At 34.4% G+C, this 18,851-nt stretch overlaps 2 protein-coding genes across 2 annotated transcripts; both read right to left on the reverse strand.

Annotated features, from left to right (window-relative positions):
• Window positions 1–1,198: 1,198 nt before the first annotated feature.
• On the reverse strand, window positions 1,199–6,491 carry LOC128547100 (uncharacterized). The gene is made up of 4 exons (XM_053518822.1): window positions 6,401–6,491; window positions 5,471–5,551; window positions 3,213–3,319; window positions 1,199–2,298 (listed from the first exon to the last, which is right to left on the reverse strand). Exons 1-4 carry the CDS (start codon window positions 6,465–6,467, stop codon window positions 2,071–2,073), a joined length of 483 nt encoding a protein of 160 aa, XP_053374797.1. The 5' UTR covers window positions 6,468–6,491; the 3' UTR covers window positions 1,199–2,070.
• Window positions 6,492–13,383: 6,892 nt separating this feature from the next.
• On the reverse strand, window positions 13,384–17,850 carry LOC128547498 (uncharacterized). The gene is made up of 4 exons (XM_053520436.1): window positions 17,757–17,850; window positions 15,942–16,022; window positions 14,359–14,465; window positions 13,384–13,674 (listed from the first exon to the last, which is right to left on the reverse strand). Exons 1-4 carry the CDS (start codon window positions 17,848–17,850, stop codon window positions 13,384–13,386), a joined length of 573 nt encoding a protein of 190 aa, XP_053376411.1.
• Between the last annotated feature and the right edge of the window lie 1,001 nt (window positions 17,851–18,851).

Below are 18,851 nucleotides of genomic sequence, written 5' to 3' on the forward strand. Positions count from 1 at the left end.
ATTCATTTTGAAAATATTTCTGAAATGTCTAAGTCTGCAGCTCGCAAATACGGAAATATCATACATCCGGGGCATACAAAGACACTTTCAGAAAACATCAAAAAGGACCTTTTGAACGATTTGACGAAGTTCCAAAAATATCCATAAAACCTTGCTCCGTTATGGACCCCCTGTGGGATTTGTGTTTTTTTCCCAGTTCAAATAATATGTTTTTGTAGATGAAAAGCTGACATGTCATGCTAAAGCCTGTTGAAAATTGACTCCCCATTAGCAAAACAAAAGTCCACGCGCATACATTTAGACGGGGTAACGAATGCGCGTGACTCCTGACTATAGACAAATGCAAATCCGACTTTTGTTTTCAAGTTTAACCTGTTTACTTTCATTTTCTTCACTTCCGGAAAAAGCTGAAGGTCGCCTGATGTCATTTTCTGTGTTGTCAAAAACATACGTATGCCTGGCGAGATTGCATTAAAATGTGCCTGTAGTCCCAATGATATGGATATGGCGTACAGAAATACTATTTTTACTTAAGAAAGGTAAAAACAAATGCCGTACAAGACAACGGAAGTATTTCGTCGAGTTATAACATGCACATACAATGGCAAAAATATCGCTAGAACTTGACGATCGGTAGAAAACATACCTTAATTCCGCCATCAGTACGATGCAGGGAATAAATCAGCGTATATCTGCGTTACCTAGTACCCGGATTTGTTCGGAATTAGTGCACCCTGCTGATAATACAAGAACCTATAAAATTTTGCAAGAAGTCTGACTTTTTGGAAGTATGTAAATCAGTCATATTCATCGGAAATACATGTTTTGGTATAATTTTGAAGACTGCTGATTTATCAACGCAAAATACATTGTTAACGTTGTACTTGTTGCTATGGTCACGGGTTATATCTTATCAAATTTCAAAACGTGTTCAAAATGTTTTATGTTATGATTCCGTAGGATACTATCATGTTATGCATCACACAAAACATTAAATATCGAAATTGTCTTCTTTCCACATGATAGTAATATTACTTAATTTGGCCTCAAAAATAACATTTATAAAAAAAATAATACCGGAATCTAAAACCTAATCAAACTGACCATATCTTGTGAAAAAATAACAGAATTTCTTGACGATTTTTTTTTCGGTTACATCTAAGGCAAATTCATATAAAACTGTTTGAATTTCTTTTTACACACTAAGCAAAAGCAAGATTGCTGGAAACTGATGTGATAATATATTGAATTAGCCACTCACATGATAGCCCATTCCATTAAATATATTATATAACTAAATTTAATATATTACACAAACGTACCTACAACAAGTGTTTGAAACTGCTTCAATATGTCTGGTACATGGACAGTCTCAACGCAGTTCTAATAGGAGATTACAGACGTTACTACAAAAGACAAAATAAATAATCTATTTGCGAATTTGTACAGTCCAACAGGGTTTTAACTGTTTCCGTAAAATAAACAATATCCATTTCAAATTCTTTTTGTTAATATACGTCATACGTGTAGACTTTGATATGAATCAGAGTAATTATTAGAATTGAATAAAACAAACATTATATTAAATACATGCATCGAATAGGCTTGAAATATAAAGTAATGTGTGCGTTACATCATTGCTTAGGCTACTAAAGATATGATCAATTATATAATTGACTTCGCATCACATAAGAAAAACATTATTTAAAACCATCTTTTATCCTATGAGAACTTTTCGATGTTATAAGTTAAGATAAACAGTTTATTCTTTCATGATATTTATATATGCGATATAAATTCAACCTTGTTTTTGAGTAAAGTATCAGATATGAAAAATATACAAAATATATCTCTTTCAAACAGCTTAATGATAGTTTTTACAGCTGCAATAAAGAAAGGGTGATTTTAAAAGTGTTCACTTTTTAGTAAAAGGAATATCATAAAATAACAGAATGCATCTTTCGGAAACAGGTTACTGAAAGTATTTTACACCTGCCAAGGGGACTGCTACGTTAATCCTTTTAGACTGTTTTGAATTATCGTGTTCTGTGATGAAGAAGTCCTTCGTATTCACTGTTTACCTTGGTCATGAGAACATTTAAATTTCTTATGTCTACACACTATTACAGGGACATTGCAGTTGTGGAGACAGTAATCACTTATACTTCCTAAAAACGTCCTGCGAATAAATCCTCGCCCTCTTGATCCTAAAATCAACAGAACTGCTCCCTCTTCTTCCACAACTTCTAAAATGGCCTCCCCTGGACTTCCGTTTTGTTGCTTTACGTATCCACTAAGCTATATAGAGAATAGATAAAAAACATTTACAATCATGGTTGGTATTGTAATGATAAGATAATTCTATAAACACAGATTGTAGCCTGACACTAATTAGAAGCGAATCACTGGTAATATCTATTGAGGGATGCTAACGTGAAATAAAATAATTTGAGGTTGTGTTTTCTTTAGTTCCGATATCTTTTCACTATTAATGCAACAAACCTACAAACTACTCTTTATTTTGTTCTACACCGACCTGTTTTCAAAGTGCAAGCAACACAAATCAGAGTCGGGCACAAATGATACATAACGTGCCTGCCAAATAATTACACGATCAAACACACGATCCATAAGTTGGTAGTACTCTCCTTTGAAGGCTTTAAGATGTACGTACACGTACATACCCATATACTGTACTATATACTTTAAAGTATTCGAAATAGTCTTTTGAAATCGTTGAAAAATAATACGAATTAACCCTTAGCCTGCTGGCGGCATGTGATTCTGCCTTTGCGACCAGTGCAGACCAAGATCAGTCTGCACGTCCGTGCAGTCTGATCATGGTCTGCACTGTTCGCCATTCAGTCAGTACCTTTTAGGTAAGCACCCCTTTTAACAGTTAGTGGTAGTGTCCAAATTGAAAGATGGACAAGTTCATTATAGAAATTTAGCAGGGTAAGGGTTAATGGAAAAAACAATCAATACGGAAAACACAATATTTATTCTCAGAGTTTTTCTAACAAAAACTCTCTTTATCATCATGACAGATCGACTTCGTTCTACCGTATTTTAAGAAAAATGCCATATTTCCCATGTGGGTATGGAAGCGACACTAAATTCCTATGTCAATGTATTGCTTTTAACCATTTATCATGTTTTTTTTCCGACATTTTTTAAATGTCAGGCTCAGTAGTATTTACTGAAATACTTACTCGCAGTTCCTCCATTTTCAAAGTATATTTATCTATCAATTCTTGTGTTTTCTCTTCCGTTACTTTCAGTAACTCCGCAAGGATCTGTGTGTCTGTTAATAAAGACGCTGTAACAAAAGTAGTATTTCCGGTTAATGGTAAAATGGTTTGGCCTTTAAAAAGGTAGTATTTCCGGTTAATAGTAACATGATTTGGCTCTTATGTAAGACTTAAATGCCATATAGCGGATGTAAAACGTCACTCCGTACTTGCATTTAGTGTTGTTATACTTTCTGGTCAATTGTTATCATGGGGAACATTCAATTTTACCTCAATGATTTAATTTTGCTTAAGCCAGAGCGCTGTCCTTTCAAAGACTCAGTCTGCGATTACATGTATGTTGCTTTGTTACGTTTATCCTTATAATATTGTGTTTATAGTGGTAACAACATGTAAACTGGTTTAAAGGATGCAAAGTTGAGGTCGGATCAATTTTTTTCTACGATGAAGAATTTGATTAAACACTGATTTTACAAACTTCAGAATGTACAAATAAACATAATGGTCATCCAAGGGAAAATCTCAAGTTTAATAAAAATTTTCGCGAATAGAATTTTTTCTACAATGTAGATTTTAATAAAAGTTGTCACATCCATAAAAAAACAAATGGACTATAATGTGGGGAAATAAAATATCTGATTCCGTGCGCCTGTTTTGAGATATTTGCTATTGATTTAAAAACATCGCACGCTGATTTTAGACATTATTTGGAATTATTTCATGTTTAAAACTTTTTAATACCATATTTACCTTTAGAATGATAATGTGCCGTTATGATACATTTACTCACGGGTTGTCATTAATTCATAAAAGGGTTTTCATTTCCGTATACCGAGTCGAGGGACATAACGCCATTTCTTCCGGTTTATTAAAAGTGCAGAACTACCTAAAACAGTATTTGCCTCGTAATGAAAATTACTTATTTATTCTCCGTATGCGATTTCGGCATTCTCCGATATGAACGGAAAGTCAGATGCTCGTAGAATACCAATCGGTATATTATTGACAACTATTAAGACGAAAAATATATATAAAGACATATCAAAGACACATGTTTGCTATGTGCGTACGTGCCTGCGTGCGTGTGTTAGATGTGCGCGCGTCCACGTGTTGGGAAAAACGACTTCGAAAAGGCCGCGTTTTTTAATGTGGCTTCTATGTTGGAAAATTATATTCTTTTACTTTTGTGAAACAAGCGAAAATGCCAAAAAGTGAGTTCTTAGAGGCAGCTGTGTTCTGTACAAGTAACGTAAAATGGCCATATGTATAACTGATGCAATTCCTGAAACAGACTCAAGTGACAGCCGCTCCTTGCAGTGGTAATAATATACTTTTAAGTTAAGCATCGCGACAGTACAAACAGTTTTTAATTAAAGATATTATTAAGACTGGTTTTAGGTGACATTTTCTCCGTTAATTTCATATAACACGACAATAGTGGGTCTATCATGAATATGAGAGCTATATTATTGCTGTTCCGTATTTATCTCGTATAACAGATAAATTATCGAGATATCCTGGGTACACTGACTTATTATAGAGAAGAGCAATAAACACAAAATTAATGTTTGCATTTGATTGAAAACCGGATAGTGAGACTTACTGAAAAGTTCGGAAGAAAAAGAATAGGGAGCAGACAAACCACTGATATTCTGTGGTTTAGAGAACGGAAACAAACACAAAATAGCGAATATATTTGCAGTTATTCTGCGGGATAAGCTTTTATTAAGACGAGAGTAATTATTTCTGTTTTTGATCGACAGCATACATAGACAACAGAACAAGAACACAACCTAACAATGATACAATTAACTACAAATTGACTTATCTTGTTTTGTGACATAAGATATCATATACACACAATTTCTATGCCGTTTGTACGCGTAATGCACGGATGATAGTTAATCACTTAATACAAAACACATACTAGCAATATTAGTTACCTACTATGATAATCCATTACACATGAACAAGTAAAACGCTATAATAACTATACGCGTGCACATGCACACAAATAATACAGTCTCCTGGCTTATAGACATTTCACAATCTTCTACAAGAACTAGATTTATACGTTGAAAAGTACCGGAGAAACTTATATTCACTTTAATTATGCTATGGCCTTTGCACAAGAACAACATGGTCTCCTGGTTTATAGAAATTCCATAATCTGTTACATGGCATGACATTCCATAATAGAAACTAACATAATAACTTACAGTCTGTAATTACATTGCTATACTCTGGCACATGGACAAGGACAATACGATCTCCAGGCTTGTGGACATTGTCAACGTAAACTGAAATTGACAGTTCATCATCATCTTGCCGTGAATGAACATAAATTATGTAAACTGTCAAATACCAAAGAGGAATACGTTATTAAACTGTTTTTCGAGAATGAGGGATATGTTAAACCGTAAATTAACCTACAATAAATTTTAGATTATATATGTTTTAAGACCCACAATAAAAGTCATTTTTCCATTATTTTCCTTCTTGCACATAATGAATTTCAAAGCTGTCTGTTATTTCAATACACCGTTACTGAGCTGCCTTGGGTACGGTCATAAATATATATTTTCTTCGCAAAATGTAACACAGACAAATGAAATGGAAAAGTATGACGTATGGTGGCTCTTACTAGATATGTAAAACGGTGTTTTGTGTGTTGTGTTGGCTTTAACGTCGCAACAAAAAAATTATACATGATATTGCAACTTTACAGTTTGTTTATGGTGGTGGGGGAAGACTCCAAGAGCGCTTCCTTTATATTATTGCAGATCCGGGTGCCCACCTGGGTAGAACAACAGACCTTCCGTTACTAGCTGAATGACTTCATCTCATGAAAGAATTCTATATCTGAAGGGAAGTTTCGAGCCCACATTCGTGCGGGGCAAGTGATTCAAATAACCACCTATGCCCATTAGACGATCAGGACTGTGGATGATAGACAATCAGAGTCATAGGTAAAACGAGTGTATGGATGATGGTGTAATGTTTTATATCAAATATAATGGCTAAGGTGTGAATGATTCAAGATTACAAGCCAAATACCAGCTTCAGGAAGCAAGTAGAAAATATAAACAAATGCGTTAAAGGAAATATTTATCAGGTCATAATAGTTGCAATAATGTGTATATACTTACAATCAAATGCAAACATAGAGTGCTCACTATCTTCAACAGCAATAACAATAGTCCGTTGGTCCGACATGGTTTATGCTGCTTATATATTTCTGTTTAAAACAAAGTAATAAGGCATATATTACCATTTGATATATGTGCTTTCTCCTAAATATTCTGCTAATCAAACACACGACATTTCAGAGGTGCTGTCTTGAAACGTGTCGACTATTATTTTGCTTGGGTGCTTTCTGTGCATTTAAACATATTTCAGATCCCATTGCTTGAGACTCTGATTCAAGTTGTCAAAATAACTTCTAACAAGACCAGGATTTCTTTTCAATAAACAAGAACACTTTAACTGTAAGGCTATTATGCAACAAACTCACTGGTTGTATGTCGCAATAACTACGTCTTAGCATTAAACATCATATCGGCGCTTTGGACGAAAACGACAAATAGGCAAATATTTCATGGCTGTCAACAAGGATGTATATAATTTTTCGAACTGAAATGCTATATCTCAAACAGTTATTTTCTCTTTGTGTACAATAATTGTTTGTGTCGTTTAGACACGTATTATTATATCGTATTTCATTTGCATCTGAATTTCGTGCAAAGACAAAATAGCGTATTACAAAAATGGCTAAACACTTCAAAACTTCTTTGCAAATAAGTTCAGTTCATGAAAAAATGTCCAATATATATTTTATGCTCCTTTAAGTGGAGATTAGTAAGTAAACAGTTAATTTCTGTCTTACGTCTATAAAAGCCCGTGTGGAATGCGACAAAGAATATGAAAGGTTTGTAATTTTGTCAGTAAAGAAAACTTAACATTTAACATTTTAAACTCTATGAAAAACATACTGTCAGGAAGAATGCTTTCTCGCATACAATTCAAAGAAGCCCTTTTCCACAACAATGTTCGTGGACATCAAATAGTGCTGCCCTTAGGTCTCAACCTGCAGCGGAAGGAGTATTGGACAATTATGAGGTTACTAAAGTACTTGGTATGCGCTGGGAACCAGTTGCCGACCAGATGAACGTCGAATAAATTATATATTTAAAAGCAGCATTAAAAGAAAAACCTACCTTATATCCTGAAACAATTTCAGTTCAAAATGGTTCTCAGTTTGTCACATAAATATATATATAATATCACAGGTTTCCACGATATTCACATCCACTATTACATTTATTTGATCATAAGCCTGTTTAAGCTTCTCATCACACTCCGTCTGCGAGAATGATGTTTAAAACTATTCTAGATATCTTGTATTAGCGCTATCAAATCTCACTTGAGTTGCTCTTGAACTCGTTTCAGGTGTTAAATAACATGGCAAGGCAAGAAGCCGATATTACATGGGGTACAGCTTCTTGTATAACATCCGATCGCACTGATACAATTCATACAGGCAATTTTGCATTGTTCGTTTTTCCGCCCTTACTATTCTCTAAATGTCGTCTCACAAGTTGATTCGAAATCACATACGAATTGAATCCTTCTCAAGGGAAATGAACAAAATCGGACATAACGAAATTAACGCGAAGCAAAACTGATTCAGTCTCCCCCTGATAAGACGCATTTGTCATTATAATTTGATCTAAAGCAAAGGAAAAACATAAACAATTATTTGTATTATTCAACGTTAATGCAGATGTCTCTGTTATATCAGGAACGCTCAAAGTATGAAGGGGAATATTTGTTGTTGATTTGAATTTCTATTGACCATCTTGTAATTAGAACAATTTTGTTCACAACTCGTTTTATCAGAGCGATACAACTAGTTTTCCTCAACGTATACGTTTTACATAATATACCAATGACTGAAATACAACAGCCACGATAAAATTAAAATTGATTAACACAACATAGGCTGAGGAATCGAATGTTTATTTTTTTCTTTTTCAATAACTCGGGGTTAATATACGGACTAGTTTTGCCTTCTTCTTTTTTGAGTTATATATAGTTTTTCCTTCTTACTATAATGGCACACATGTTACCATTATGAAAATAGGTACTCCACCATGGCTAGAATGCACACATCTACAGAGGCGTTGCTTCATTGCGTCGATGTTAGAACGTGCCGTTGTTACCTGGGACTATTATGACTGGCGCATGAGACACGGCTGTGCAATATGGATCCGTCAACGGCCATCGTAATAGTCGTTTTCTGTAGCAATTTTGTTTCTATCTATAGTAAAGTACATTATACATTTTTATATTTTAAGATTATTTTTTCTGGTGTCCCTGCATGTGTGAACCTTATCGAATAACGGATTAAGAATTAATGCGTGTGTTTTAAGGCATGGTTTTCACTACCCGCTCCGTGACTCTGTCAATCCGGAATGGTATCGGTATCTATTTACGTTACTAGTTTCCCTTAAAACATATATTTCCAAAGAAGTTCACTTTTACGACAGCTTTCAAATTATTTCACTCTTTGCATCATTTTTATGAACAAGTTTATCAACCATAGTCATTGGTTATTTTGTCAGGGCCAAAATGGTCCAACTAAGAAAATGGGTGATCATTTGTATTCCTTTTGTTCAAAACTATTAGTTAAATGCAATATGTGAAATTTAGCGAGGTTTTAGCAGTTCTATTAATGTATTTCAGGCATCTACATGATTTAAATCCACTCTTTGGTAAATCACTCACAAGTTGAGACCTATATAGAACTACATCCAAATTACGGTAATAAAATATGATTCCTCTGCATCTGAATTAAACAAGAACGATTTCATTCGACGATAAAATCACGTGTAAAATGAACACAAATGATCTTAGACTTCCTAAAACAGACTTAGTTTTGTCAAACAAAGTCAGATGATGTTTTATTAAAGGTTGTATTCAAATCATTTTATGTTTTTTAATACACTCATGCTTTGAAACAGTAATTGGCAAGTGAAAATCAACTCCACAGATGTACAAACAAAAGATAACTTTGAAAGAGCTATTATTATGGTAGAGAGACTTATTTAAAACGACATTTAAAGGACGAGTAGTGTCAGTATAGGGCGTGAAACTGTTCTGTATATTATAATAGATAAATAAGTGTTCTAAATAATTATGTTGAAGTTTTCAAATAAGTGTAGCTTCAAGCAAAATATGAATAAAATTGTGTACGTTCAGAAACTTGATAATGTCCTGACATTAAACTGATATTTCACACAAGAGGAATGCAGTTTTAGAAGAAGGTTTCATCAGTTTCGCACCTGATGAAGGTGAGATGTTTTATCCGTCCATTTAACGAGAAGATTGTTATTTCTGAGACACTCTAACATTCTTAAATCAAAAAAAGTACACTTTGAAAGCCCGCTAGGAAATTTTAGACTGTCAACAATTAATGTTGGATATTGTGTATGTGTTTGTGCAGACATTATTGAACATGTGTGTCTGTCAGATTTTCTCTTAAAATAACGAGATTAAACCTGGATGCACTTCAGACAAGTGCTTTTGATTCAGAATCAGCGTGTTTATATACACATGGATATGAGAAATGATAAATATGTTTAATTTGAAGCACCATACTGATAAAGCTCTATACAGTTAAAACGAGTTTATTATATTTATATTTTAAAACAACAAATTACTGTACAATTGATATTCAACTAGATGAGCATAAATTGTTCATGTTAAACCGTAAACGACACTCACATCCAAACTGAATGTCATATTGCAGTCATTTTGTTGTGTAGAGGTATACATGTGAGACAAGAAATATCTTTAAAGTAAGATGGTCAGCGCAGCGTAGTAGAAAATAAGTTATGTATAAAGGTAAGTTTTTGCCATTGAAAACTTTACTTTGTAAAATTAGCGAAAACGGCATTTTATTCCTTATGCAAGAAAGAAATGATCACTTGACTGAAACAGCTTATTCTTCCGCCATTCAACCAAACACGGGATACCTACTTACATTTCGGTATTCAGATGTATTCCAAAAATGCTGTTTTGGGGTTTAAAATCATCTGAAGTCGTTCCTTTCAACAGCTGAACATCTCACATGAAGATAGCTGTAGTTTATTATAATACAAAAGTGAACAGTTTGCTACCAGAAGCCCTTATCTACTTGGTAAACTTAAACTTATTGCGCCTGAAAACCACACCACTAGTTATACGACCGTACACAGCTCTTTCTTTAAAAAAGTATTTTATCTGCTTTCTTGCTATATTTATTAGACATACTTATTACATTAATTTAGACATAAAATATACTTGTTAAATATACTGACCGACACATAGCTTTCAAACTGAAAACAGTCTCATTCAGGATGTACGCCTTGTCATTTCACCTGAAGCGTTGCACAAAACAGAGTGAAAAAATTGAACACTTTCATCCAGTCGGCAAGACTGAATCTTGCTTATAGCTAAAATACCTATGTTACGTTATCAAGCAATCTGATTTGCCAATTTAGGCACGTGGCATGGATCATTGTAGGTCATGAAAACAAGCATTATGCTCCAATAGGTGAACAAAATCTCCTTTTAAAATCACGTCAAATTTTGGCTTCAAATTTCAGCGTTCCGTCGACTATATCTTTCCTCTACTGTTTCCACTTATGGCGAGCCTACTTTGCGATAATTGGCTCTGGCTCTGTGCTTCTGCCAAATCTACCCTCACCTGTACCTTTTTATTACAGTACATTGTCTCCATACATTTACGTTTTTGAATAGATCATTTCAGGTCGAAGTATATTGTAACAAGACAAATCAAGATTATTACATCCAGTATTCTGAGCATTAATATTACTATTAACCTCTTTCTTGATACAAATTTTTGCAAGAAAATTTAACATTCGCTGGGGTTTAGGCTCCGTGTGTTATACGACGGTATTAATCGAGTAATAATACAAAATCCTCATAATGAATTCTACGAGTGCATTAATGTTAAAATAAAATAGCAAGACCAAACTGTTATATCGGCTCCTTATATCGCCAATATATCAAACACCTGAAAAGTGGGCAAGAGCAACTCCAAAAAGATTTGATGTAACGATATAAGATTTGAATAATTGTCCCAGACATCGTAATGGCAGCCTGTGTTAGAAATAAACGTATGGTCGTTCAACTGTAGCTGTGGAATGATGACCATAGACCTGTTCTGTTATTTATACGAAAGAATGTTCGAAATTGTTTGAATTTCATCCAGACTATTAAGATATAAGTCATTTGTTTTTATTTGAGTTTCAGAAGAAGACAATGTTCCGTTCAAATAGTTATATTTTTCATTCCGAACACAGTGTATCAGTGTATCATGTGTATAGTAATTTAACAGAACGCTGAAGAATTGGTCAGCTGTGTCCATTTGTATCTTGTTAGACATTTGAATAACCTAATGTTAATACGCTTTGGATTTAAAATGCATGGCAATTGCCTGAATTAAAGCTGCATTTTATTTGATACATCTGTACTTATAACTAATAACGTTACTCAAAAGCCTATGTTTAAAAAATGTACGATGTAGATGTTTATGGAAACATTATTATTGCAAATAACCGTCCTTATGAAATGTCCATGCAAAAAAGTTCACTTTTTCTACAATAAACGAGGGTTAATGAACAATGCGGGTTAACATAGGGACGGGAGCCAGTCTACTGTGGGACATGAAACATGTCATTAAGCTGATGAACCCAATAAGAATTAAATTTGAACATTTAAGCCAAGCGTAGAGTTAATGCTTACAAATAGTAATTAGATTGTAATCATGTAAAACTATCAACTGGTAATTTGCTAGAAACTTAGGACAATGCCGCTAGCTCTACAAATATCGATCATAATTTGTTTCAGTTTAGTAAAAAATGGACGTTGTCTGTTCACGTTTGTATAAAGAACTTTAAACAGTAAAACACAGATTCGTTTCGGGGAAAACAGGCCAAGAAAAGAAACTCCTTAGTTTGGCGATGAACCCTATTCGAACTGATAGCAATTTTATTCTGATCGGAATAAGTTTAGATGCAACCGAAATGAATGTAAAAAAATTGACCGAAATTTATAAGAATTATTAGACATAAGAATCATCTACAGGAATGAGAAGTCGAAAACATTGACTAAAGCCAGGTTTAAAATGCTAACTTCCTCTGAACGTTATAGGGTGCTCAAGTCCAGGTGTCAAAAACAAATACAAATAATTACGGATCATGATATGTCTACATACCATCAGTAATCTTCTATGAAATTTGTCAGTTAATTATTGGCAACTGGAATTTTCATTTAATTTGTCTACATAAGTAAGCACCAAATGGGTCAATTTAATTTTGATGACACCCATTGAAACAGCAAGCGAGCTGGAACGGACAAAATAAAAATGGACAGCCGAATCATTACACAATTATCTACATACCCTTACTAATCTTCTGTGAAATTGGTCAGTTAGTTATTGATAACTGGAATTTTCATTTAATTTGTCTACGTAAGTAAGCACCAAATGGGTCAATCTCTCTTATTCGTCAAAATAGTAATCAAAATCACTCTTTTGCATCGGAATAGACGCAACAAACAAATATTTCTCTAAAAGCGCTGTCGTCTGTCGATTCTCTGTTGTGCCATTGACATTTAAATTCTGAAGATGATTTATGTTGTGTTCACCAGTGGAAAATTTATCTGACAATATTTCATTTTCAGTGCGTCCGTTTGTGTAAACATTTTCGTCTGACCAATTAAACAAATTGACATAAATTTGTTTTCGTCAAATTTATAAAAAAAAACGTAAGACTAATTTAAGCAAAAGATCAGGACAACACATCATTAATGTAGTCACCCGCGAACTGAAGCAGTAAATGTGAAGATAACAACAAAGCAGGACGACAGTTTACAGGCGGCATTATCGCCTCGCGCATAAAACGAGTTTATTCATTTATGATAATTATACATGGGATAAATATTCAACCTAATACGCGAGTAAGATATCAGATATGAAAAATACACAAAATATATCTCATTCAAACAGCTTGATAATTGATTTGATAGCTGCATTTTAAAAAGGGAATATCGACCGAGGCGCCTGCTACGTTAATCCTTCTGGATGTTTTGAATTATTGTGTTCTGTGATGAAGAAGTCCTTCGTCATCATTGTTTGCCTTGGTCTTGAGAATGCTTTGATTTTTTTTTGTCTACACACTATGACAGGGACATTACAGTGGTGGAGACAATAGTCACTAACACTTCCTGAAAACGTCCTACGAATAAATCCCCGACCTCTTGATCCTAAAATCAACAGATCTGCTCTCTCTTCCTTTACAGCTTCTAAAATAGCCTCTCCTGGAGTTCTGTTTTGTTGTTTTACGTATCCACTAAGCTATATGGATAAAAAGAAAACATTAAGAGAGCAAAATACATTTACATGGTAATAATAAAATAATTCTATATATACAGATTGTAGCCTGACACTAATTAGTAGCGAATCACTGGTAATATCTATTGAGGGATGCTAACGTGAATTAAAATATTTTAAGGTTGTGTTTTCTTTAGTCCCGATATCTTTTCACTATTCTATATTTTGTACTACACTGACCTGTTTTCAAAGTGCAAGCAACACGAACCAGAGTCAAGTGTAAGTGGTTAATGACATAACGCGTTTTGCCAAATTATCACATGATTAAACATACGATCCGTAGATTGATAGTGCTTTCCCTTGAGGGCAATAAGATGTATGTACATGCATATACTGGAAATATACTCGAAATGGTCGTTTGATATCGTTGAAAAAAAGGTACTTGTATGAAATAATGGCGGGAAAGTTCCGTAATAACACCATCAATACTGAAAACACAATATGTGTTCTCAGAGGTATTCTAACAGAAATTCACTTTATCATCATGACAGTCGACTTCGTTCTACCGTATTTCAAGAAAAGTGCCGTATTTCCCATGTGGGTATGGAAGCGACACTAAATTCTTACCTGTCAATGTATTGCTTTTAATCATGTTTTTTCAGACATTGTTGAAATGTCAGACTCAGTAGCTTTTACTGAAATACTTACTCGCAGTTCCTCCATTTTCAAAGCATATTTGTCTATCAATGCTTGTGTTTTTTCTTCTGTTACTTTCAGTACCTCAGCAAGGATTTGTGTGTCTGTTAATAAAGACGCTGTAACAAAAGAAATATTTCCGGTTAATAGTAAACTTTAGACTTAAGAGCCATATACTGGATGTAAAAAGTCACTTCGTACTTTGATTCTCTAGAAGACCGATTCAGATATAATTATGTTGCTTGGTTGCGTTTTATCCTTAAGTGTACGAAATATTGTGTATACCAACATGTACACTGGATTTACGGATGAATGAAATAAATACAATAGTTAAGGTAGTTCTGCACGTTCGTATCAAGGCGAAAGATAAGTATTAAAATATGTTTGCTTTGTGTGTGCGTGCCTGTTTGCGTGCCTGTGTGCGTGTGTTAAACGTGTGCACGTCCATGTGCGGCTTGTGAGTTGCGGCTTGGGAAAGGCTGCATTTTAATACTTTTTTTAATTTTTGTTAAATAAGTAAAAAGGCAAAAAATGGGTTCTTATAGGTAACTGTGTTCTGTACAAGTAACGTCAAATGGTCATACATATATTAACTGATGCAATTCCTGTAACAGTCCCGCTGACAGCCGTCCCTTGCAGCGGTAGTAGTATACTTTTATGTTAAGCATCATGACATTGTAAACAGGTTTTTATTAAATGTATTGATAAGACTGGTTTTAGTAGACATGTTCTCCTTCACTTTCATATAACATGACAATAATGGGTCTATCTTGAATATGAGAGCTATATTATTGCTGTTCCGTATTTGTCTCATATCATCGATAAATTAACGAGTCACCCTGGATACACTACTTTATTATAGTGAAGAGCAATAAACACAAATTAATGTTTGCATTTTATTGAAAACCGGATAATAAGACTTACTGATACCACTCAATTAAGAAAAGTTAGGAAGAAAAAGAATAGGAACCAAAGACAAGCCACTGATATTCTGTGGTCCAGTTAAAGAAAAACGGAAACAAACACAAAATAGCGAATATATCTACATTTGCAATTATTCTGCGGTATAAGCTGTTATTAAGACGAGAGTAATTATTTCTGTTTTTGATCGACAGCATACATAGACAACAGAACAAGAATAAAACCTAAAAACATACAATTAACTAAAATTAACTAATCTTGTTTTATGACATAAAATACCATACTAGTATACACATGATTTTGCTTGTCGTTTGTACGCGTTATGCATGGATAATAATTAAAAACTCCACGAAACATTGTATTCTATAATGGCTAAAACAAAACACATAACATTGGTTACTTATCATACTCCACCACACATGAATAAATATAACGCCGTAATAACTATATACTGGAACATGCGCAAGACTAATACAGTCTCCTGGCTTGTAGACATTTCACAATCTTCCACAGGAATTAGATTTATACGTTGAAAAGGACCGAAGGAATTTGTATTCTCTTTAATCTATGCAATAGACTTTGAACAAGAACAACATGGTCTCCTGGTTTATAGAAATTCCATAATCTGTTACATGGCATGACATTCCAAAATTGAAACTAACATAAAAACTTACAGTCTGTAATTACATTGCTATATTCTGGAACATGAACAAGACCAATACGATCTCCAGGCTTGTGGACATTGTCAACAAAAACTGAAATTGACAGATAAATTCATCTTCATCTTAGCACGACAGAACATTAGTTATATAAACTGTCAAATACCAACCAGGAACACGTTATTAAACTGTTTTCGAGAATGAGGGATATGTTAAACCCTAAAGTAAAATAACCTAGAATAAAATGTAGATTGTATATGTTTCAAGACCTACAATACAATATTTTCCTTCTTGCACAGAATACGTTTCAAAGCTGTCTGATATATCAAAACACCATTACTGAGCTGCTTTGGGTACGGTCATAAATATATATTTGTTCGCAAAATGTAACACAGACAAATAAAATGGAAAAGTATGACGTATGGTGGCTCTTACTAGATATGTTAAACGGTGTTGCTGTGATGTTTTGTATCAAATATGAGGGCTAAGATGTGAATGATGGAAAGTAACACATATCAGTTTTAGAAAGTAGGAAGTGTACATACAAATGCGTTACAGGAAATATTTATCAGGTCATAATAGTTACAACAATGTGCATATACTTACAATTAAATGCAAACAAACATAGAGTGCTCACTATCTACAATAGCAATAACAATTGTTCGTTGGCCCGACATGGTTGATGCTGCGCTCTCTTTCTGTCAAAAGCAAAATAATATGGCATATAGTACCATTTGATATAATGTGCTGCTGCTAATCGAACACACGACATGTCAGGAGCTGCTTGCAGAGTAAGGAATGTTGCAATTGCAATAACTTCATGAATGTGTCTATAATTTATTATTTATTGATTTTGAATCAAACCGAGTCTGATATTATTCCGCTTGGTTGCATTTTATGCTTCCAAAGTATCTTTTTACAAATTGCATTAACTATCACAACAGCAATCTTAAAGTGCCGTGTGGTGACTGTAAAAGTCTCCCCGTACTAGGATTCGGTGTTGTTTGGGACCATGGAGTTCATTTAATACACGTAGATGTGTAATAGTGTTCCGCTTAAGCCTGTGCTAGGGGACGTGAGAGATGTTGAACATTTAATTACCTCTCATGAACAGACTCAGTCAAATAGAGTCCGCTATTATTCCGCTTTGTTGCATTCTATACTTCCAAGGGATCTTTTTATAGATTGTATTGAGACTCTGATACACAATTTCAAAAATAAAATTCTAACACGACCGGAGTTGCTTTATAAATAGGCACATATTTGACGGCTGTCAACCAGGATGTATACGAGGGGTGTTCAAATATGAATGCAACTAGGCCAATTTTCAGAAGTGCTTAACAAACAATGCCAACATAATTATCTCAATCCTTGAAAATACTCACCACCATGTGATATACAAAGTTTCAGTCTTTTAATCTAATTTTTAAAGGCGTTTTCATAATCTTTTCGAGGTATAGGGTACTGTTCGGACACTGGAAAATAGCCAAACCGAGATATTTGCGCGTTTGATATTTTCTTGCAGCAAGGTGTTTTTTGAGCCTTGGAAATAGGAAAAAGTCACAAGGGGCAAGATCTGGCGAATAAGGAGGGCTCGACAACCTTTTCCTGTTTTAGATATTCGCGTACAATGGCCGCTTTGTGTGACGAAGCATTGTCATGCAACAACCTGACACCACGGAGACCAGTTGCTCGTCGACGGTTTGCGAAATAGTTCTTTAATTTATGCTGGACCTTGCCTTTGTAAAACCTGGCATTTACAGATCTACCCTTTCGTACGGCAACTTGAACAGCAGGACCTTGATTTGTAAAGAAAGTTACATACATTACCTTTTTGACGCTCATGGTGCAAGGTCTTTGGCTTCCTTTGGTTGCCCATATTTTGGTCTGTATTTTTCGCTTGGGCTCTTAAAAGTGAACCCATGTCTTATCGCCAGTGATGATATTTGCGAAAGATCGATTGTTGTATTTAGGGAACTGTTTCAACAGTTGTTTGGCGATTCTTACCCGAGCAAGTTTTTGCTCTTTTGTAAGGAGATGGGATATCTATCTGGCACTTATCCTTCTCATTTTTAAATCACGTCTGAGAATTGTATGAGCAGTTCCTACTGAGATACCAACGCATTTAACTATATGCTTAGTTGTAAATCTTGCATCGGTACCAATCAAATCCTTTACTTTATCAACTATTTTTGGCGAAGTTGCAGTTTTCGGACGGCGTGCATGAGGCGCATCTTTTACAAAATCTACACCACTTTTAAACTTCTTACACCACCGTGTGACATATGAAAAAGAAAGTTCAATGTTCCCATAAACACGACATATTTCATTAAATGTCTTTCGCCTGTATACCGAGAATACAGCGGTTCTTGATATAGGACCGTATCTGGTCAGTGAAAGGAGACCTTTTCCCAACCATTTTAGCTTAATAGTGTACACAAGTAGATAGTGTTAATCGAGCTATTGTCAAAGCTAGACTGAACGGATTTAAACATGTATTGTATCAATGGAGAGCTTACACAACCCTCTAGGCGATACATGTACCTATTTCGTGCAAATCGTGGTTAAAAGCGGGATATTGGCCCTCGTATATAATAGTTCGAATTGAAATGCTATATCTCAAACCGATTTTCTCTAATATGCAATCATTGTTTGTCGTTCAGATACGTATTATTATATCATATTTCCTTTGCATCTGAAGTCCAAATAATGATTTCATGGAAAGACAAATAAAACGCTATGTACGAATGGCTACATTCTTCGAAAGGTCTTTGCAAATAATTTCAATTCATGAAGAAAGGTCCAATATATGTTTTATGCTTCATACATACAAGAATGTTTCTTTAAGTGGAGAAAAGTAAGTAAACAGTTAACTGTTGCCATTGCCTCTATAAAAGCTCGTTTGGAATGTGCCAAAGAATATGA

Source organism: Mercenaria mercenaria, chromosome 12, assembly GCF_021730395.1.
Source record: "Mercenaria mercenaria strain notata chromosome 12, MADL_Memer_1, whole genome shotgun sequence".
NCBI classification, from domain to species: domain Eukaryota; kingdom Metazoa; phylum Mollusca; class Bivalvia; order Venerida; family Veneridae; genus Mercenaria; species Mercenaria mercenaria.